The 24264-nt window shown below is 37.1% G+C and overlaps 1 protein-coding gene across 1 annotated transcript in view; it reads left to right on the forward strand.

Moving 5' to 3' along the window:
* Sema3e (semaphorin 3E) overlaps positions 1 to 24264 on the forward strand; it is a 250760-nt gene that overhangs the window by 203579 nt on the left and 22917 nt on the right. The window contains 7 exon segments of the mRNA XM_032907052.1: positions 10691 to 10810; positions 11913 to 12055; positions 13537 to 13651; positions 14073 to 14142; positions 17725 to 17869; positions 20139 to 20361; positions 23810 to 23901. Of these exon segments, the coding sequence (XP_032762943.1) occupies positions 10691 to 10810; positions 11913 to 12055; positions 13537 to 13651; positions 14073 to 14142; positions 17725 to 17869; positions 20139 to 20361; positions 23810 to 23901 (908 nt within the window).

Here is a 24264-nt window from a genome sequence, read left to right on the forward strand (position 1 = left end):
GTAAAAGTAAAATATGCAATACTTGATTCCGACTGTATCCTGGTGAATCTTCAAGTGTTGGAGAATTTTGAGCTTTGCCTTCTGCTCACTACACTTTTCTTTCGGGATCATTGTTCTCAGATACAGACAAGAAAAATTTTATAGAAAAATAAAATCTGATGTTACCTCTATTAGTCAGAGGCTCTAACATTAACGTTATCATTAAAAAATTCTAAAATGAGAATTCCTCATAGTAAGTTGAGACTTGACTAAATATGTGTTTTTAAAAATGTACACTTTTTAAAATTGTCTAATTGAAATTATTTTAGCTCTTTCATAAATTTGTACATAAAATGTGGTGTGTGTGTGTGTGTGTGTGTGTGTGTGTGTGTGCATTTACATAGACTGTGAAGAGACCTTAAATATAAAACCAGAGCTGTTAAGACACCTTAGACAGTAGTAATCACAACATTAGGAATGCCATTCTTCTTGAATACTATATCCATAATTGCTAGACATTCCACAGGAATTGGCAGGGTCTGAGTAAAAATGCTTACATTTGATAAACTGAACGTCTGGATGGAGTGCAGACTGAGAAACTTTGGCAAACAGCAAACAAATTTTGAGATATTTCTCTTATTAAAAAGAAATTGGAGTTTGGATATTGCACACCGTGAGTTCCTATACAGTGAAATCCTTAAGTGTTTGGAAGTGAGGACCAATCATTCCAGCATTTTGTTTAAGTGGGGAACATAGTCATTTCCATAGTGATCTCTGCCACTCAAGAGACAGTCTCTCTGGGGCTTGTTTATTCTTGGAATCAGGAATTTAAGGCTGAAGTATTTAAGAGGGGGAGGATTACTGCAGGACCATTGCCAAGTGAATTTGATTGAACTACTAAATTGAATTACTCTGTGCTGAAATGTGAAGTGCTTGCCATCTGAGGGCTGTTTTATTTATTCAGAAGAGAAATCAAATAAAAAATAGCCCTCCAAGCTAAACACAAGCTATAGAACAATCCCTCCAATGAGAAGAAATAAAAATAAAATTCTTCACATTTGTCCAATCTCCCTCATCCCAAAAGTACTTTGGAGAGATCATTTACTCAGTGTGGAAAAGCTGTAGCCACTAGACTGGAAACCAGATAACCTATGAGAGCCACCACTCTTTACAAGATAGGAAATAAAAATAATTCACTTAGTTGAAAAAGCAGAAGAAATTGAGCTGAAAAAAAATTGAGCTCCCTGACTTGGAATCTGGCAAGTTTGACATTGCTTACGTGGACAGAGAATAATGTATCAATGTGATATTTTATAACCAAGCCTATTCTGTTCTCGTGGATTAAAAAAGGAGTCCAGCACAAATATGACCAACCATCTTTTAATCATCCCTTGTGTCTTTGCTCACTGTGTAACACATGATGGATAATACCTGTTCTCATGAAGACCAACATAATGAGAAAACACTGATATTCCTGAGACTACGAGGTCTCAAAGAGGAACAATATAATTTTTATTAGTTCTTTGAAAAAATTTCATACAACATGTTTTGGTCATGCTCACCCCTTCCCCGTGTCCTCCCAGGTCACACTACATCCCTCACCACCCAAGCTGATGTTTCCTTTTTTCTCATCCCCATCAACTCCAGTTTGTTCTGCCAATGTATTCTTGGAAGTGTGATGTTCAAGTGGCAAGGAATCAACTGCTCATATCTCTGCCTGTAGGAGTGGGACTCCTTGTCCATCTCCCCTGTCCATGTTGACATTTTTGTCTTGTTGAGCTTACACAGGCCTTATGCATACTCCTAGGACCACTGTGAATTCAGATGTGTGTATGTTCCATACATGGATGGAGTTTTCTATGATAGTATGTATCTATATGACTTCTTCACATGGCTTGCAATGTTATTTACTCTTTCCCGTGTTCTCTATTCTGTACTTTACTCCCCAATCCAAATATCCTTCCAAAACAATTAATATTTTATAGTATTTCTTAAAATTATTTATTGATCCAGAGTCTCACTATGTGGCCTGGCCAGTCAGGAACCCAATATGCAGACTACACTGGTCTTAAACTCACATGCATCCATATGTGTCTCCGCCTCTCAAGTTCTGGGAATAAAGGCGTGCACCAATCCGTTTGTTTATGTCTTAACTTTAGAAACAACTTTAATTTTAGTGTAGTAATTCGCTTTACTTGAGATTCTCAGGAGGAACACTGAATATTATTACTAGGCAAGCAAAAAGAATTCAACATGCATGCTTTCATTAAACTCGGAAATAAAATGATAGCAGCTTCTATGTTAAAAAGAATTCAATAGTCATATGGAGTCATGTTCCCTTTGACCAGAATCTAACCAAACTGAAGTTAAACATTAGTATAGCTTGTCCTCAAATGTCATTAAGACCTGATTTATTTTGGTGACCTACATAGAAGTTCATGCTTCAAGCACAATATTTTTTATGTGTTTAACCAATGTCTTCCCCCAGGGTACTCGCAAATATATTATCAAAAGCTATTTTAATAACCGTTAAGTATTTAGCAGTTTAAAAGCTATTGCCATTCTGAAATTTGCACTAAATTCAGTTGCTGTGTTACTTCCTTGTGGCTTTCTAATACCTTGAAGAAACTTAGCACTTGCCTTACTTAATAAGATAAAATAAGCACATTATTTGGTAGTCAGCAAAATCAGAATCCATGAACTGTTTTCTCTGTGTCCCACATTTTCTTTCAGCCATTCTGTTTAAGGCAACATACCTTAGGATCTCTTGAACTCTCTTTCAATCATATGGATACTTATGTTTTACATATTGCTTTTTCCATTAATTTTGTTAGAATTTCTGGTGTATTGTAATCCTATCACACTTGAAATATGTGTACCTTATTAAGATGAAAAGAGCTAGTTATAGAAGCCACTTGACTGTGTCACATTGGGGGTTTGTGTGTGTGTGTGTGTGTGTGTGTGTGTGTGTGTGTGTGTGTGTTGTAAGCACATATGATATATGTTTATGTGTGCCTGTGCCTCTGTTCATATGTGTAGCAGATGGAGGGTGTTGGTTGTTCTGCTTTAACAGTTTGCGATTCTTTCCTTTAATAGATGGTTTCTCATTGACCTGGAGTTAGTCTGGTGTCCATCCTGTCTCCAGTCGTCCAGTTCTGGCTCACTATGCATGTGTGAGGGCATACCAGATTTTTGCATGCGTATCCCAGATCCAAATTTCTGTACTCATGCCTGTCTAGGCACTGCTCTAACTCACAAAGCCATTTCCTCAGCTCTGCATCTGTTAACTCTTAATAGGACATCCTCAGGGACACAAATTAAAGACTTAATATTTGATTTCAGTAAATAGCCAGCATTAAAAATTATTTTGGGAGCGGCAAGATGGTTTAGCAGAATAAAAGTGGATCCCATAGGGGCACAGATAGTCTGTGATTTCCACCTGTGAAACACACTCACAATCCCCTTCTTATCTGCATTTGCTCACACATGTGAGTGTACACACACACACACACACACACACACACACACACACACACACACCATATACAATAAGTTTCAAAATGTTTTAAAAGTGATTCCTTTTATGGTCCCAATGTGAGTTTTTCAGCAAATAAAATTACAAAGTCTATAAACATTACAAATTTTGTGATTTCATTAAAAATTATATTTAGAAATATAACCTATTACCAGTTCTATGCATTAAACATAAATGTTAATAGAACAGAACATAACTGAAGCTCACCAGAAAAACATAAGCAATTGTGTCAAGTTCTTAGTGGCAAAGAATAAGTAATCATTTCTGCTGAATTGAGTATATTTATATCAAGAGCTGTGAGGAATGAATATTTATTTCTTGAATTCACCCCAACTGCAGAGAGAGAGATGTCTAGTTACTCTCTTACCACTTTGCCATTCCAAAAGAATGTCTTATTCAAGGCTGCTGTTCCCTCACATTGGCAAAATGCCCATGTCTGCATGCTTCCTGCAGCTTCTGGCCATGGCTGGGTCTCCAAAGAGCTATTTAAATCCTTTGCTTATATTATAACTATTCCCTCAAATAAAAGGCAAAGGAAAAGAAACACTCAGTGTCTCCCTAAAAATATCCCTACTCTTCAAGCTCATGTCTTCATCATGTCCCTCATGAATTTAATTGACCGTGACCGTATTGATTGATGTCACTGGTTGCCTCCCAAAAAAATACAGACACAGACGTGAGTATCGGCTAATGAGCACACTTTTCTTTTACATTTTTGTCCCTTCTTAACATTGATGATTATGGCTAGTCAATTGGCAAGACGAAAAAAACCAAAACGCCCCAAACAGCTAACTAACTAATGACATTTCACTCTCTGTGGCCTTTCAGGATGGATGGTCACTTATCATTCAGAAGGCGGATGAATTGGTCATCATTATGGTTCTTAGAGCATGCATTTATAAGATAAGTAGGAGAATCCTCTGAGTTAAATAAAATAAGAAGGTTGCAAATAACTATTGGGAATTGCACTTCTTCAAATACTAAGGGGGGGGCACTAGGTCCAAACTACAAATAGAATCCCATTATAAGAATAAACTTATGCAGAAAAATGTTTATTGCATATTTTACCTTCGCAGTGTATTTGTTTTCATATATAACTTAGAATAGTCTCTCTCTCTCTCTCTCTCTCTCTCTCTCTCTCTCTCTCTCTCTCTCTCTCTCTCTCTCTGGAATTTTGAATTTGCAATTTATTATATACACAGACTTGCAATAGCCACAAGGTTTGAGACTCCAACTACTGTGGACAAATGCCAGAGCAATAATGGAATTTCAGGCTTCATGATTTTAAATTATGAAATTATCCTAATGTCACAATATTAATTAACAGAATTAACAGTTTTATAATGTTCTTAACTGTTTTTAATATTAAGATTAAAATAAAATTTCAAGAATTCCTTAATTCATATAAATGTCTGATAGACTCCTATCAATTGATATTTTTTTCCCTGCAGTCATTCTAAAACATTAGTCGATGAATTTGAGGAGAGGCACAGAGGAGTTTGAGGATAGAGCTGAGGAAATGGAAATAATTTAATTACTGTACTCATGAGTGAAATTCTAAAAACATTTTTTTCAGGTAAAAATAAATCCAGTCTTACCCTGAGAACTTTCTATCATGTTTCATAGCATTTTTAACACCTAAAGGGAGGTTTAGATACATGTGATTGTTAATTCATTGAAGTATCCATTGATTCAATAAACGTTTATCTCGTATCATCACTATCCAGACATTGGCGGAGTATAATTTCAAGAACACAAAGAGCCAATTGAAACACAGCAGATGATTGATATGTTAGAAGTGAGCACGGTGCTCATGGTGGCACCAAGCAATCCAAAAAGGGTTTGTGAAGGAAATGAGGAGTCGCCATAGAAATGGCCCAGGGAGTAGAGGTGAGACCCCATGGTTTCCACTGGTGACCAGGACTTTGAGACAATAAATGGTTTTCTCAGGGTCAAATTGAAGATTTGGAGCTGGACATTCAGCTGGTTTCCAGTGCAGAGTTATACTCATCATAATCATCATAATGTTGCCTATAGGTAAGGATTAGTATTGGATATAATAAGTTATATCCTGCTGTCAAAATGCCTTGAAAACATGTGTCTTCTGTTCATGTATAACCAGTTAGCTACCTAAAATTAATACAACATCACTTACCATTCAAATCTAGTTCTATATCAGTAAGAAACGCCATTTGGCATAAAAATCAAAAACATCAAAATAGATTGGATATAAGTTAAAACTTTGTCTATGACAATAGGTCAGAGGGCACAGAAATCTAAAGCCTTGGACATTTAAGCTCTTACTATTGAACCACTAAAAGACATTTTACTCCATACATAACTCTGCTTCCTTTCTTAAGTAAGGAAAATAACATTAATCTAGATCTCATTTGGTGTTTCATTCTAGGAATAGCAAAATATTGATTTGACACTTTAATGACACCAAATATTTATAATTTTAAGAAGTATTTTTAAAAATATTTACTTTCTCTAAGTATTTATTTTCTTTAATATAATAAGGAACAGTTTCTCTCATGTAATTAATTATTAATTAATCATACCTAAAGCTTAATTCTAGTTTATTTATATTTCTTGGTAATGTATTATCTTCCTTTTAGTTTTTTTTTTGGGGGGGGCAGGAAGGGTGCAGGGAATGGTTTGGCAAACACAGTACCTACACACTATAGCTTCCTTTTGTTGTCTTTTCACAGTGATAATAAACATGAAAGCAGAAACGTTTCCTTCTGAGGATCAGCTAACATGCCAACCAAAACACATTTGGTTGTTTCCATAGCTTATGGTGTTTAGCACCTGGTTAGCTCCTTTGAAGTTTAAATTGAAAAGTTTATATTTAGTTATTTGAATTTTTCATGAAGTATTTTCTTTCATCTAACTACAAAAGGAGAAATTGGGTAAAAATGAACGTATATCGTCTTGGAGCACACCGCCTGCCAAGATGAGATATTATTTGCTAACGTCACGCTGCCATCTACTGGCTGATATGGTCATTGTTTGGCCTTGATCAGTACAAGTAGAATTTTGAAACTGAAGGAAAGGAAAATAATCACAATATTTTAACGATCTATTCTTCATAGAAATAGATCTATATCTCAATGTAGACTCTATCCCTCTTTTATCTTATTCCCTCACCATCACACCTCTCACTTTGCATGCATTGATAATTGACAGGTACACAGCGGACCTCTCTCTGCATTAAAACTTGCTTTCTTGAGAAAATTCAATATAGGTCCAAGGGCGAAAGGAGTGAACTGGACACTCGCCGTTTTTCACCCTGATTCGCTGCTTTCGAACATTCTGATCATTTGCTTTTCCATTTCTTTCCTGCTTTATGAAAATTATGCCCTCAAGTGAAGTCTTGTGAACCCATCCTGCATTCATGCTGGAATGTTTACTTATCCAAGCATCCAAGCTGTCGAGAATTCAGAGATGCACAATGTCACTGTCGTGTCCAGAGGACTTTATTTTTCGGGCGATCTCAGGGTTCTCTAGCCTCAATGATCTTTGTGCATCCCTTTTTGTGATGTTTCCTGATCCTCTGTAGATGTTGCATGCAGGACTGGTACTTCAGAGCCACTAAGTCGGCCCTTTGATCAGTTATGGATTTCTGTAAGAGCCTCTGTTCACGACAGAAAGACATTTCTTTGATAAGCAGTCAGAGCTGCTCTGATCTGTAGCGATTAAGATTCGTATTTAGAAACAGTTGGATCTAGGTTGAGTTACCAAAATGGTAATAATATTTTCTTCTCTAAGGTCTGTGGCCTATCTGTGAGTTCTTGCCTAGGTTTGGCTACTGAGGGAGAAAGAGAGAGCCAGTTTTCTGGAGGGTCTCCTGATTTCCTATGCTCAAGAGGTCAGCCCTATCTACATTTCTGATCATGTGATCCATAATAAATGAGTTCAGTAGAAGACAGACACACAAAAGCACACACACACACACAAATACATATATATACAACAACAATAGTTACAAAAGAAAATAGCATAAATTTGAGAAATTGATGTAGGGGAAATGTAGTATAAGTTAAAAGTGGAAGATGCTTATAGGAAGATGCCATGCATATATACCTATATATGTAAAGAATTATATGCATATAATTGTACATGATATTATATAATTATATAATACATTATGTACAATTTTACATATATAACTATATTATTTGTTGTCGATGTCTTATGTTATATCACATATAATATATAAATATATAACATATATTATATTATAATTATTATATTATTATATATTATTATATATTATGTTATTATATTAGTATTAACATATAATATTATATATACTATAATATATGTTATATATAATAATAATTGTATATATAGTTAGTACATTCCACTAAAGTAGCAGTTGCCCCCCCAATAAAGTAAAGCAAAACATTGCTGTAACATTTTCAGAAAATACAAAAGCTTTTATATTAAAAGTTTGACAAGATGTTGAGTATATGTCCAGACTGAAGAGCAGGCTGCTGACAGGAACGCTCTCTGCTGGAGTCCGGAGCTGCCTTTACTTGCTCCTCTACGTGTCCCACCTTTGCGGACTTTGATTATTTTCCTGCACATAGCCCAATAGGATAATTTCTTAGAAGTCCTGAAGTCCTGGCTACAGAATTGTGATGACTAGACTTACTGAAAGGGCGAATACTCAAGTTAGAGTTCATAGAGTACGTTTCTACTTGCCCCTTTCAAGGCAGCTTTAGAAAATTGTTTCTGCCTACGTTGAAAACTGAATCTCGCATGCTTTGTTGTACACTGCAAATAGGAGACTGAAAATAAATAACTAAAGAGTGGATTCTTTTGTGAGAAGACTACATTTACTTTTACCATATACAGTTTTTATCCATATATATTTTTAAACACCAATCATGTGCTTTGGAGACAGAAAAGTGTCTCATTTATATTTCCTATTTTTAAAAAATAATGAAAATTGGTTTATTGCAGTAATAGTTATAAATAGTTTTAAAAAACTTTGAGTTTGATTTATGACCCCTTAACCTATTTCTCACTGGTATAACAAAACAAGTATTTTTTTAAATCAATAGTTAGTTCATGTTGGAAAGAAATATCTTTATGAATTGCCTCTTATATAACTCAGTTGACTACTTTTCCAACTTTCTACCACAGGAATGCATGTGATAATTTGAAATTTTTAAAAAAGTTTTAATCATTTTACATTAGACAAAAGCAACAACACAAACTCTGAAACAAATCCCATAAACTAAATTTGTAGGCAGTATCTCCAATTTTCACAATTGAGTAAATATACTTGGTTAAAAAAAAAATTAGATTTACTTATTTTATGTATGTGAGTACACTGTCGCTCTCCTCAGACTCACCAGGAGAGGGCATCGGATTCCATTACAGATGGTTGTGAGCCACCATGTGGTTTCCAGCAGTTGAACTCAGGGCCTCTGGAAGAGCAATCAGTGCTCTTAACTGCTGAGCAAGCAAGCCACTGATTAAATTTTTTAATAGTAGTAGCATTGTTTGTATTAATTTCAAAACTTATAGCAAAAATGACATATTAAATTAGAAGTAGGATTATGGTGAACTTTTTTAAACGTTGAAGTTCTGTAAATCACAAGTGTACGTATGCACTTAGGAACACAGTTTCAGTATTTGAAGAGCATCACTAGGGGCTAAGGAGAAGCTGAATTAGTGCAGTGCTTTGCCACAGGTATGAGGACCTGTGTTTGAGTCTCAGTATCTAAACAGCCCAGCCTGGCATGTTTTCTTAATCAATGGATGCACAGACAGGAAGACCAGTAGTCAGTGAACCCAAATCCCAGTGAGAGAACTCGTCTCAGGTAGTGATGAAAGATGATGATGAAAGATGATGAAAGATGATGATGATGATGATGATGATGAGGAGGAGGAGGAGGAGGAGGAGGAGGAGGACGGTGCTGGTGGTGGTGGTGGTGAAAAAGAAAAATGAAAGAAAAGAAAAGAAAAACTAAGATACACAAGGAGTACCATCCAAATTTGACCTCTGACTTCTCCATACTGGCAAACACATTTGCAGCCTAGTGCATGCCAACACACATGCTTAGGAATGTATACAAGTGTAAGAAAAAAAAAAAGAACCCAATAACGTATTTTTCAAGCATCATCTTTTCTGTATATATTTTTAATGCCAGCTAGAGTTCTGGGCACACAGCAACGGAATAATTTAACCATTCTAAATGAAGTTCCTATTTCCAGAGATATGCTGTGACTATTTGCTTCTTTGCCAGAGACATTCATCTGGGATAGATCAGGACAGCGAGACCAGGAATGCTCAGAATAGGCCTCCTGGGCTAACTGATGCACAGGGATTATATCCTCTGTGGTTAGGAGAAGGAAGAACATTCAAAGTCCCCATGCCTCATAGCTGATGACATTTCTAAGGTTCGGTCATGCCCTCTTGTTTCCTATTTGTTTAGGAAAGAATGTTGTTTTCTCCTCCTAAGCTACTGTTGATGTCTTCATTTCTTTCTCTAAAAAAATATGTTGTGATTTCTTGAGATCTCACAGACATTTGAATAATCCTAAAACTTTTTTTTTTTAATCTGTGGCTTCTTCTTGTGCTTTAGCTAAGGTCAGTCAGTCATGCTGCTCTGACTAAAGATAGATAAGTCTTGAGCTCTTTACCAGTCTCTTCTGACTCAGCTATAAACTCACCTGTTGGATGATTGCAGATACGACTTCAACAGAAGCTGTACTTAATGTGGTAAAGTCATATCAATGGCATCAGATTTGATGTAAGAAGCACTTGAATTAATGGAACAACATGTAATCCCGATACAGTGATAACCTTAGAACAGTTAGTGTGGAGGTTGAAAGAAGCTTACTAAAATAATATGGGCCCAGGCAATACCACCAAATAGGTCTCAGCCGGGATCACCCGTGTCCCCCAGTGCCTTTCTCCTAATAACACTGAGTGTTGCCGCTTCTTGGGTTCAGAAAGAAAATGGTGCCTGGGATTCACAGCCAAGAGGCTGGGCATCACTTTTTGGTTGCTTTATTTATTCCTGCCCTAGATAATAGTGTTGGTGGCCTTGCGTTGGCTGTGTGTTAAACTGGTATGTTTGACATAACAGTGTCTTCTACCTACCCTCAGATTGGAGGACAGACATTGACTTGATTTCCTCTGGGTCACTTCTGCAGGTAATGAACTGTTTGCTGGACTCTACAGTGACTACTGGGACCGAGACTCAGCGATCTTCCGCAGCCTGGGGAAGCTCGGCCATATTCGCACTGAGCATGACGATGAGCGGCTACTGAAAGGTAGAAGTGAGGAATCAGAGTGGAAAACACGTCTACAGGCCATGGCTGAGTCTGCCGTTTTGATAATAAAATATAAACTCAAAATAGCCTTTCTAGCTATCATATATGTTCTCGGTCCGAAATACATGTTTATTACTTTATGCATAAAATACCTTAATTATGCAGTAAATTTATTTAGAGCAATGCTTGGATATTAAGAGTTAAATGAAATGAACAAGCTGACTATAGGAAAAATAGAGACTCATTTAATAGCCTCTGCCTGTCTCATTAATTGGCATTGCTGCTGCAGCGATCGTGCCCCCTGCTTGCTTTAATAGGATCATGCTGTACTTTAGAGATAAATAAAACTTTAGGAGCATCCAAACCATCTCCTAACCAGATATTCAGAAACACACACACACACACAAACACACACACACACACACACACACAATCTTACATATAAACTTGCACATATACAAACATATAAACATAAATATTACGTACATGTTCATATATACGAGTTTTATACTGGTATATCTAGGAGTGAAGATTCCAGGTTTTATATATATATATATATATATATATATATATATATATCCATATATATAGTATATATATATTATTTAAATGCTCAGTACCATATCAATCAAAGCCACCTACTCAGATTTTGTAGACTATAAAGGCAAAAGCTTAAATTCCTCACTTTAATAAGTGGTCTTCAAATTAAAAATAAATATGATATACTTTTAACTTTTAATGTGGAGCTTAACATGTTCATTTATTTAGTATAGATTGAGACAAAATTCATGGATGGTTTCCATAATGCTTCCTGCTTTTCTTCACTCAAGATGTTTTGTTTGCAATGAACGCTATGATGTTCACTGAAACCCCGACTCTTACATTTTCTATTTAAATTGCATTTTAAAAAGTTTCTTGATTTGCACATAAACTGAGAGTAATGATCTAGGTTTCAATAATCATCTAATACTTTCAAGAAGGTTTTTCTCACACGTGGGTGAAACTTTGACAATCAGTTGATAAGTAATTTATCCGGGTGACTTTGTCATTGTACCATTACATGCATAATTTTTACATTCTAATGTGTTTTTTTTTTCTGTAGAACCAAAATTTGTAGGTTCATATATGATTCCTGATAACGAAGACCCAGAGGACAACAAAATGTACTTCTTCTTCACTGAGAAGGCGTTGGAGGCAGAGAACAATGCCCACACAATCTACACCCGAGTGGGGCGGCTGTGCGTGGTGAGGCTGGCGAGTCCGTGCCATTATGCTTTCTTACCCCAGTTTACCTCACTCACCTCCGAGTGTAGAGCCAGGAATTTGTTACATTGTTTTACACTGCTTTGCCATTTCATTGGTTCTCAGGAGAGTTTCCTACAGGAGGCTTTGATCGTATTTGTCTCCCATCTCTCAACCCTTCAACGATCCACAGCCATTCTGTACCCATGAGGCTTTGCGTTCTCTTGTCAGTTTCTACTAGAAATATATAGTATCTTGTAGTATTCTGTAGACCGTAACCGGGTAGTTGCTAAACCAAGATTCCGGTGTTATAGCCATAGTAACTTTAGTGCGAATTAGAGTTTCACTGTAAAAGAGGCTCACCTCTGGTGAGTTTTCTCATTTTCAAAGCCATGTTACATAGTGACCCAAAATTAGCACTTAATATCCCCCAAAATAGCTTGTTATATTTTTAAAAATATTATATGCATTTGTTCATTTGCTTGTGTTCATAGATGTCTCTGTGTGTATTATTGTTCATGCATGTCGTAGCATGTGCATGGATAGATAAAAAAGATCCATTCTCCCCTGCCCCCATGTGGGTATTGGGGATTGAAGTCAGATCCCCTGGATTTGTTAGGGATTCCTTAACCTTGGGAGCCACCATGTTGGCCCAATTCTACTGTATTTTTAAATTCTATTTAACCAATTTTTTTGTATTAATATCACCATCTTTTGGGGATGTATATGCCTGGATATGAACCAATCAGTTGCTCAGATCTGGAGTAAAAATGCAAAGCAAACACAAAACTGGAAGAATGCAGTTGCTTTGGCATTTAGTAAGACATTTAATAAAAGTAACATACATTACATATAAATACAAACGTACGCAGCTGGGAACAATCATGAAATCCTAAAGTGTAGCGATTGCAAATAGCAGTCACCTTGACTTGTCTCTTAAGCCTTCCTTCCCAAGGGAAGTAAAAGGAATGTTCCATCCAAATTTTTGAGACAGGGTTACTAAACCATAAAGGCAGTATTTCATCTAGAAAAGGCAACCATATTGATACGTATGGTAGTTAGACAATATACTGAGAGTACTTGAATGAAAGTACTACACTGAGAGAGGCGGCAGATATCTTAGCAGTTAAGAATACGCAATGCATTTGAAGAAGAGCTCAATTTACTTCCCAGCACCCACAGCAAACAGTGAATGACCACCCGTGCCGTGACTCCAATCCTGGGGATCAGATGACCTCTCCTGGCTGGAGCACCCTCATACATGTACTGGGTGAAACTAAAGTTAAAGCAATCTTTGTTTTAAAAAGTACTGCATTGAGAAGGCAATGCCAGGGGGACGTGAGAAGGAACTATTTGCTTTCTGAGAGTTTTGCTCGATTTTCTTATACAGACGAAAAGAGCCAAAGCCTCTGCTCACTGCACCATATTAAAATGTGGTTGGTAAATAGCCTTTAGGTCCTCATTTGTCCATTTTGATTTCACAGAATGACATGGGAGGACAGAGAATCCTGGTGAATAAGTGGAGCACATTCCTCAAAGCACGGCTGGTTTGCTCAGTACCAGGGATGAATGGAATTGACACACACTTTGATGAATTAGGTAACAATTACTGGAGGATCTACATTTCACTTTTCTGCACACATGCCTCTCTACAACCATCACTTTCTAAGGCATAGGTGAAAAATATGTCTCCTGTGGTATTTGAGCTCTATACCAAAAAGACAAATGTCTATCTATTCATTTTGATCCGGTCACCCACCTCCTAGGCAGAAGGGTTGCAAGACAAAATGACCCATCTCTCTTCTGTAGAGGGGCACTGTTGGGTCCTTCTCTGCCACTCAGCTTACATCACCCAGAACAGAGCAATAAGTAATTCATTGGTCTATCCTGGTCACAGCTGTCAGATGGGCAATCGGGTCTTAAAATCTACAGCTCTGTATTATTTTACATAAAAACATTTTCTTTGCATGCGTAGAAGGTTAAAAGTACAAAATGATGGAATGGTTTTTCGCTCTTTCAGAGGATGTGTTTTTACTGCCTACCAGAGATCCCAAGAATCCAGTGATATTTGGACTATTTAATACTACCAGGTGAGAACTTTACAGTCAATAAAACACTACAGAAGATTTGCCGCACCACAGGTCCTTTTGTGGTGTACATTACTCAGAAACACTGGTGTCCCCATTGTCATTCCCATCCTCTGTATGCTGTAAGTGTCCAGTTTCTCCTGCGTTCCCTTCAACTGTAGCTGTCTGTCATTCAGGTTCAAAGCCAAAGTCTCGGTCTAGACATTATTGTTTTGTTTGTAGCATCCCGTCATCCCCCTGCAACTACACTTCTGGTTCCTTGAATCACTCATGGACAACCATTTGATGCTTCTTATTGGTCAGGTTATGAGATATTACTTATGGGGTTGGGGATTTGGCTCAGTGGTAGAGCGCTTGCCTAGGAAGCGCAAGGTCCTGGGTTCTAATCCCCAGCCCCGAAAAATAGAAAAAAAAAAGAGAGATATTACTTATGCTGTCAAGTCTAGCGTAATCCTTTTATTTATTTCTCAGATGAAAATTTCTAATCCATTCAGGCCTTCAAAGTGCTCCGGGAAATGTTCAGCTTCAGCTTAGGGGTATTTTTTTTTTTGAATCTATGTTTATTTTTCCCATAGCAAACAATACCTTGACAGATCTCAGCATTTATATGGCAGTTCTTAGCACTGGGTCTTTTATTCACTGTGACTGTTGGAAATGACTTTCCCTTCCAACTTCAGTTTATATCAGTGCTCTCATATGTAAAATAACTTTTATTCACCTGATGTAATTGTCATCTCTGAGGCTTACTGCCTCCATCTGCAAACCCAAGCCTAGTCCTGGATGCTTCTAGCCTCCCCACAGTCTTATCTAGGCCTAGAATGGTTTCAGCCTTTAAGACTTACTGTTAAGGGGGCTGGAGAGATGGCTCAGTGGTTAAGAGCACTGACTGCTCTTCCAGAGGTCCTGAGTTCAATTCCCAGTAACCACATGGTGGCTCACAACCATCTGTAATGAAGGGTGCCCTCTTCTGGTGTATCTGAAGACAGCTACAGTGTACTTATATATAATAAATGAATAAATCTTAAAAAAAAAAAAAAGACTTACTGTTAAATAAGCTCACATACTCCTAGTTCTTTCTGATCTCTGGTTGGCTGATAAACCCCGCTGTTCTTGCTTCTTCTCCAAGATGACTGATTCGATCCGGCTTCTCTCAGTTTCTCACTGAATTACTCTCCTTGGCCTCACAGTAACTTTGGCAATCTGTTCTAATTTTCTGTCTTTCTTTCTGTTCTCATGGGAGTTGGGCATATCCTATTCTGGCAGATCTTTCTGTGATTTGTCTCTTTGTCTGCCACTCAATTAGACATCACTTCCAAACTTGGGTGCAAAGTACAAAGTAACTTTATCTTCCCCGTTTGGGATTAAAGGTGTATACTAAGGCTGAGCTACACCACAACAAAAAGTAGGATTTTCGAGTGGACAACACAATCTCAGGTTCACGTTGGGATCAAATACCCCACAACACTAATACTTGCTACCCATGTCCAAGAAGTGATCCTGAGTCCTTAGTCAGGAACGTTGTCACACCTTTGTTCTGACTGTCTTCATCCTAGGTAGACGCATACTGAACAAACCCTTGTCATCTGCTTTCTGTCCGAAATGCAGTGCTTAAGTTTAGAGCTTATAGATGTGTTATTTTTCTCTTTTGTTTGTTTGAATTTTATGTATCTGTGAAAGAGTACTGTAAAGTAATATATCACTTATATTCATATGTGAAATAAATACTCCTAGAATGAATTGTGTGTGTGTGTATATGTATATATATATATATATATATATTTCCCTGAATGTCTTTCAAAAAGAAAATGGCAGCATTAAGAATAAAGAAGAAAATATCTCAGTATTTCTGTAGAAAGGGAGTGATATTATTTAGTACTTAATTACCAGTGAATTAACCACAAATTGCAATATGACCTTGTACCTTGTGCTTACTTGTGGTCTTTCTATGCTTTTCCTTAGGCTCTACAGGTGATTTTTAATGATCACTTTGAATTCAAAAGATTAAAATGTTCTTTGAAAAAGTATCTCATTGTAACAAGACCTTTTCTTCCACACCCTAATATGGAAAACAGTTCTATTAACTATACTTTGATGTAAATTTAAAAAGTTAACATATACTGGTAGTTAACACAATACACAGGCAGTCTCTTTTACTTCATTTTTCTTATGCCAGAAAATAATTTTCGCATCACATGATAATTCCTTAAATGATAAACTCTATGAGATAATCTGTATATTTTCCATTGGTTAAAATGATCAGTTTAAAAGCAAATCTCCAAATTGATAGCATATTGGATCATTCAGAGAAATCAAAGCCATGATTTCCTTCCACGATTTCAACTTTGTTCAATTTATATATGAATCTGAGAGTGGAAAAAAGCTCCCAGCTGTACCTGCCATGGAGCCTGATATTTGCAGAATGGTGATCAAAGGTTTATTGCCACTTCAGCTGAGACTCTCTAGTTTTTGCCAGTATCACAGGCATTTCCAATTGCTTCAAGGTGTGTTATAAAATGTGTGAATTGATGTCCTCAGACAGTAACATGACTGCTGTTCTACAGCTGGCCCAGGGTGCAGGAAATACATTTGCACAGAGTTTACATTTACTAAAGCTCCTTCACAAACATCATTTATTTTAACTCACATACTGTGGAGGCTGCAGAATGGTGCACTTCTTTCAAATGACGGCCCTCTGTTCTAGTAATATCACATACGCTTTTGAGTAAACGAGATTTCAGATGCTTCCAATGGCTTGCACTAAATGATGATCTTAGTCCTCTGAAGGCAGAACTTCTTTCCATTTTAAAAATCATTGATCTCTGCTACATATGTGTATCAAGTATATGAGTTTTATATAATGTTTCCATAACTGAACAACTCAGCGACCTATTTACAAAACCCCGGGCTGCAAAGTAGGGCAAAGGTTACCAGGAAATCTAGTAACATACAAAAGAATTTGTAGTTAAAAAAAAAACAACATTCAAGATGTAATAACTAGAAAAAATTACTTTTAATGACAAATTCGAATTGCTAATAATATTTTAAAAGGACATAAAGAGGGAGGTTGGAAAGATGGCTTATCAGGAACAGAACTCGCTTCCAAGTCTAACAACCCGTGGTTTGATCTTTAGAGCTCACACGGTTGAAGGAGAGAATTGACTCTTGAAAATATCTGACTCTACATACACACTGTAGCTCATGCTATCCCTAAGGAAGAGAGTGTGTGTGTGTGTGTGTGTGTGTGTGTGTGTGTGTGTGTGTGTGTGTGTGTGTGTGAGAGAGAGAGAGAGAGAGAGAGAGAGAGAGAGAGAGAGAATCAAGTGAAAATAATTCAAATAAACTAAAAACATATAGGACTTAACAATTACAAAGTGAAGTTGCACAATTTTATCCTTAAAATGTCATTTACTCATTTAGTAAGTGGAAAATGAAGGGATGTCAAGTCTTTCAGTCTCATTACTTCAAATATTATAATAGCTAAGATTTCTAGAATATTCTATAAGTGCTCTTTACTCAAAAGACTTTATGCTAATGTACATATATTGGTATATTTGACTAAGTAAATTCTTAATTTTTATTTTTCAGCAATATTTTTAGAGGCCATGCTGTATGTGTGTATCACATGTCAAGTATCCGGGAAGCCTTTAATGGCCCATATGCACATAAAGAAGGCCCTGAATATCACTGGTCACTGTATGAAGGAAAGGTCCCCTACCCAAGGCCTGGTTCTGTAAGTGTAATCACTGAATATACTTTTCTTATGTTTGAAGTCTTCGCTTCACCTGTTCTATCTTACTTTGCAGCTAAAGTGCTTAAGAATTTCATATCTATAAGAATGTTCCAATGTAAAGAGCTAACAATGACACATTGAGTTTTATGCTAATTATTTAATGCAAGGGACATAAGCTTGCATTACAAGCTACCTAAGTGGCTATATCTTAGCAGCATTAGCAAACCCCACTGATATGACAGTCCAGTAGCTGAATTTTCAGTTGTACGTGTGCTGATAAGCATGGAAATATTCATTAAAATGGGCACAGTGTAGTTTTCTTTGAGATTTGAGAGGATAATTAGTATTACGTGTTACTTTAAAACAATAAACTCTTTTTTGGTTCTAATACTTTAATATCTGTGTTCACTTCTCTGTTCCCCAGAACAGATTTGCTCTTTTGTTCCATTAGCAGAATAAAGGAAATTTCAATCTTTTGCTTCTGCAGTCATACTATCAAAGCCCTAACTATTTATATCAACTTCTGTCCTTTCTGTTAGGACATGTCGAAAGCTCACAATAATGAAGACGGTGATATAAATTTAAGCTCATTGATCACATAGGCAACTAGGCTGAAAAAGTTTCCACTGCTGTGTATTTTGTGTGAGTCACAGTGTGCAAATATTTAGCTTGTCAAACAGGTCCAAATCTTCATTTTAGCAAGCAGCTGGAGAGATTGGGAGACTATGCTGATTCCATGATTACCCCAAACTCATAGAGAAATCGTTTTTGTAGGGACAAATCTCCGAATGACAGCAAACCTTACCTCCGTTAGCAAGTGTAAAGCTTTATCATGATAACCACCCTCACTGACTTAAAGTTATTACTTCCAATAAGACACAAAGTATATTTATTTTGCTCTATTGCTTGAAATTGCAACTTAAATGGGGAACCCCAGTACTCTGGCTTAGCTGAAAATGCTTCTTGAGACCACATGGCCTTAGAAAATGTTGGAGGAAGTGATTGGTTGTTGAACTTCTTCCAAGGTAGACCAAAATGTTTCCAATAACGTATTGTGCAAGTGCATGCAAGTGCACAATTCATGCCAAATTCAGGCATATGGACTGATTTTTAAAAACAAACAATTATAAATGCCCCCTTTTATGGAACCTGGTTACTTAACTACTGCTTTTATATATTAAATTAGAAAAAAAAAGCCAAGATACTCTTGGGCCATGCTGATTCTGGAGGAACACATGTGAAAGTGAGAAGCAGTTGTTTGCAAGCAAAGACCAGCCTGAGTATGCCTCATGATGGTCTGGATTGTATGTCTTAGCACTGCAACATTTAAGAGCAAGTAACTAGTTGTTCCTTTTGCCGGTTTCAAATCTGTATAAAATAATACAAAAATCACGCCGATTATATCAGGACAAGACAGAGAGTCTCTCTTCTTAACTAGTGATGATGGAGTTGAAATAGCTCTGAACTAAAATGCTAGAATTATGATGTCAGAAAGCAGAAACCATGACCCCATTGGTTCCAATAATGAGAACCCTATTTTGTACAATCATGGTCACTTTATTCATTCATTCATTTAGTTTTAAAGGCAAAGTCCCTCTTTGTATCTAGGCTGCCTTTAGACATGGGATCCTCCATTCCTCAGCTCCCCAGAACGGGTGTACACCTTGCTAAACTGTGATCCTTTAAACATTTGTTAGTAAAAGTCGTGGTTTTGATGAATGGTGGGTCCTCCCTTATTCTTTTCCTCTTTTCTCTTTTCTTTCCTTTTCCGTTTCGCTTTTCTATTCTCTTTACTTTTTCTTTCCTTTTTCCTTTTGTGCCACATTATACTCAATCCAGGGCTCCATGTATTCAAGCACTCTACCACGAAACTACACCAACAGCGAACGACGGATTCTTCCGTCTATAATTTGACTTCAAATAAGAAACAAAATTTAAAACCATGAAAAAATATTTCGCTTGTTCATATTTTTGCATCCATTTGCCATCCACAAATTGTCCTGCAAAATATATATTTTCCATTCTGTAGAACTCCATGTTCTCTGTGTCTTTTCAATGATGAATTTTAAAAATAACGTGGGTATTTTTTTTGAAAATGTTAATGCTGAATCCATTTCAGCAACAAAAGATGCCGAGCCACCGTATTATGATGGAATGCACTGTACATTGTGTGAGGTTATTTGGCTTGCGTGGTGCTCCCTGCTAGTGGTCACATGTTTGCTCTTTAGGTGTAAGAGAAAAAGAACAAATTAACCCGTGCTCATTTCAGTGTGCCAGCAAAGTGAATGGAGGAAAGTACGGATCCACCAAAGACTACCCTGACGACGCCATCCGATTCGCAAGGATGCATCCACTAATGTATCAGCCCATAAAACCTGTGCATAAAAAACCAATACTGGTAAAAACGGACGGAAAATATAACCTGAGGCAACTAGCAGTGGACCGAGTGGAAGCAGAGGACGGCCAGTACGACGTTTTATTTATTGGAACAGGTAAAGTCCTGAGAAAGCATTGATACATTGCAACTCGCACTCAGATAACGTGTATCAATTTGCATATGTCCGGTTGCCCCACTGACCCATTTGCACACTGATAAAGATGAGATGACTAAATGAATTTGTATCTTCAACTAACGCCATCACATTGTCTTATTTATGGTAAGGGACTTGCAAGTTGTTCTGAGGAACACAATGTGCTTGGCGACTTAGCTTTAAAACTCCTCTTCCCTGTGTGAAGCACTGCGCTGGTCACAGCAATGACCATAAAAAGCATTCTTTTTTATTATTGGATATTTTCTTTATTTACATTTCAAATGATATCCCCTTTCCCAATTTCCCCTCCAGAAAACCCCTACCCACTACCCCTGCTTTTATGAGGGTGCTCCCTGACCCACCCAACCACTCCTTTCTGCCTCCCAGCCTTGACATTCCCCTATACTGGGGCATCAAGCCTTCAGAGGACCAAGGGCCTCCCATTGATGCCTGACAAGGCCATCCTCTGTTACCTATGCAGCTGGAACCATGGGTCTGTCCATGTGTACTCTTTGGATGGTGATTTAGTTCCTGGGAGCTCTGGTTGATTGGTATTGTTCATATGGGGTTCCAAACCCCTTCAGTCATTTCTCTAACTCCTCCATTGGGGACCCTGTTCTCAGTCCAATGATTGGCTGTGAGCATCTGCCTCTGTATTTGTCAGGCTCTAGCAGAACCTCTCAGGAGACAGCTATGTCAAGTTCCTGTCAGCATGTACATCATGGCATCTTCATGGTGTCTGGGTTTGGTGACTGTATGTGGGCTGGATCCCCAGGTGGGCCAGTCTCTGGATGGCCTTTACTTCAGACTTTGCTCCAAACTTTGTCTCTGTATTTCTTTCCTTGAGTATCCTTGAGTATTTTGTTCCCACTTCTAAGAAGGACTGAAGCATTCACACTTGGATCTTGCCTTCTTCTTGAACTTCATGTGGTCTGTAAATTGTATCTTGGGTATTCTGAGCTTTTGAGCTAATATCTACTTATCAGTGATTGGAAATCATGTGTGGTCTTTTGTGATTGGGTTACCTCACTAAGGATGGTATTTTCTAGTTCCATCCATTTGTCTAAGAATTTCATGGAATCGTTTTTAATAGCTGAGCAGTATTCCATTGTGCAAATGTACCAGATTTTCTGGATCCATTCCTTTGTTGAAGGACATCTCGGTTCTTTCCAGTTTCTGGCTATTATAAATAAGGCTGCTATAAACATAAGACTATTATGAACATAGTGGAGCATGTGTCCTTGTTATAAGTTGGAGCATTTTTTGGGTATATGCCCAGGAGTGGTATGGCTGGGTCCTCAGATAGCACTATGTCTAAATTTCTGAGGAACCACTAGACTGATTTCCAGAGTGGTTACACCAGCCTGCAATCTCACCAATAATGGAGGAGTGTTCCTCTTTCTCCACATCCTTGCCAACATCTGCTGTCACCTGAGTTTTTGATCTTAGCCAATCTGACTGGTGTGAGGTGAATCTCAGGGTTGCTTTGATTTGCATTTCCCTGATGACTAAAGATGAAGCATCCTTAAAACATTGCTTTGTGAGGTGTCAAAGATGACTTTGGCCCAGAAGAGGATGTAATCCTAAGGCCCTCTGTTCATGCTTCTCCAGGTTCCTACCTTTTCTTATTAAAAAAATAAAGATTTAAGCAAAAAATATTAAACTAAATTTAATAGACCCACAATGTAGGCTGTATTTTATCACCATCAATAAGGTTAATAATATGCTCTGACAGTTCAATATTATATAAAAATCAGACCTCTGTAAGAAACCTAAAAGTACCTGATTGCTAGTCCACACCTACTGATTTCTGATCATTAAAAAATAAGTGAAGAAAGTTCTGAAAAGCAAGACTGGAGTGTGATTAAAATAATTTAAGTGTTTTGTTTTAAATGTCTTAGAAAGCAGAGCATATATTCAACAAACCAAAAGCTGTTTTCCTCATTTGATTAATCAAAGCTCATTTAGAACATTCAGGAAATATCTTCTACATCATATTTAACTCATTGATATTGTCACATTGGGCCACAGTTCTCCAAAAACAAATTAAGCTGTTAGAGACAAGTAAATTGGAAAAGCCAATAAATAGTAGATTTCTCCCCAATAATTATCAGGCACGAGTTCTAATACAATATTAGGCTGTCATTATTGCCAAGTTACTGCTTCCAGATGAATAAATCAACTTATATTTTGCTTTTTATCTGATGTCATAATGTATTATGTGTGCTTAATTTTCAAAATGTGACCATTTTTATTCCCTTTCAGTTATTGATAAAGAAAGGTGATTGCTATAAGGTTGATTATAGTTTTATTAACTCATATATAGGAGTTGACAAATTCTATGTATGACATCTCACAAAATTTCATGGATTAATACTTCTAAAAGTCTAGTATATTTTTGGACTATTATTTTTTACCCATAACAAGTTATATGTATGGGTAAAATGTATTTATTATTACATTTTTAAGCAGATAGAACAAAGAAAATATCAGCAATAATAAACATAAAATGATACTAAACTAGAAATACAGTTTTATAAAACAGCAGGCAGATATGGAAGGTGAGTAGATGGTCATGGATTATTGATTGGACAGACTTTGCTGGACAGAAAGCCCCAGGTGTTATTGTCTTTGCATGCCTAGTGCAAGGATTATAGGGGTGCAGCTCTGACCACCTTGTTACAGGAGTGTTGAGGCTGAACCCATATCCTGAAGATTACATGGCAAGCAGCTTCCACACTGAGAAATTTTGCTAGCCCATTCTTTCAAAGGTATATGGCTGTATGTATTCTAGATTCATTGATATGTACACTTTCTCTCAAGCTAAAAATTTAGAGCAGACCATCTAAAGGAACGAATAATATCAGAGAAAATAAGTAGCTGAAAAAATCTTCTAGGGCCTCTGTTATTAACATACATTGAACTTTTATTACCCCAAACCAGATATTTGAAAAACAGTATAGGTAGGTCTTGGAATGCAGCCAACTGGTGGCAGATTTGCCTAGTATATGGTACACTCTGTGTTCAACACCACCAAAAGAAAACAATGTGTGCCTCTCTTGGGAAAAAAGCATATCACACTTTCTTCCCAGGTAGGGGGCTTAAGGAGAGTATCATCTTGCCTGATACATAACAAAAGAAAATTCTAAAACATGAGAGTTTGATTTCTGAATCTATGATTTTGTTTTTGTATTAACCTGATTATTTGAAAAACACTATGTATTACTTAAACTTTTGGTGAGGTACGCAAAAATTGCTCCTTGCTAATTGAAGTTATCGATGTCTAAGTAGTCACATGTTTTTTAACTGGCAGTGATTCTGTGTTTTGTGCAATCATATTTTCAGTTCTGTTTGCCATCTGAGTCCTTACCCTTTCCACCTGATTATTGCTGAATTTGCTTTTTCACAGACACAGGAATAGTGCTGAAAGTAATCACAATTTACAACCAAGAAACAGAGTGGATGGAGGAAGTCATTCTGGAGGAACTTCAAATATTCAAGGTAATGTTATCAGCGCTAAGGCCAAGATTCAGATAGCAGGCACAATCAAAGCTTAAAGCCAAGAGAAAGCTGTTGTACTGGTTTCAGGTTTTCTCTAGTGTCTTTTGAATGCAGAGAAAATTAAAGTGAAGGGTAATTTAAAATCTAGTGCTTCTCTCTCCCTCTCTCATAGTCAGAATGTTCAAAAGTGCCAATAGTCATGCAATAGAAAAATGTATCAATAACCAACCACTGTCCCAAGGGCACACTTGTCACACATGTGAATACCAGAGCAACTACTGAAGACTCACATTTTGCACAAACATATTATTAACACTATTGCTAAGTGACACATTTCAGATAGTGCACAGTGGCAGGAGGAGC

The sequence above is a fragment of the Rattus rattus genome, chromosome 6 (genome assembly GCF_011064425.1).
Source record: "Rattus rattus isolate New Zealand chromosome 6, Rrattus_CSIRO_v1, whole genome shotgun sequence".
NCBI lineage: Eukaryota > Metazoa > Chordata > Mammalia > Rodentia > Muridae > Rattus > Rattus rattus.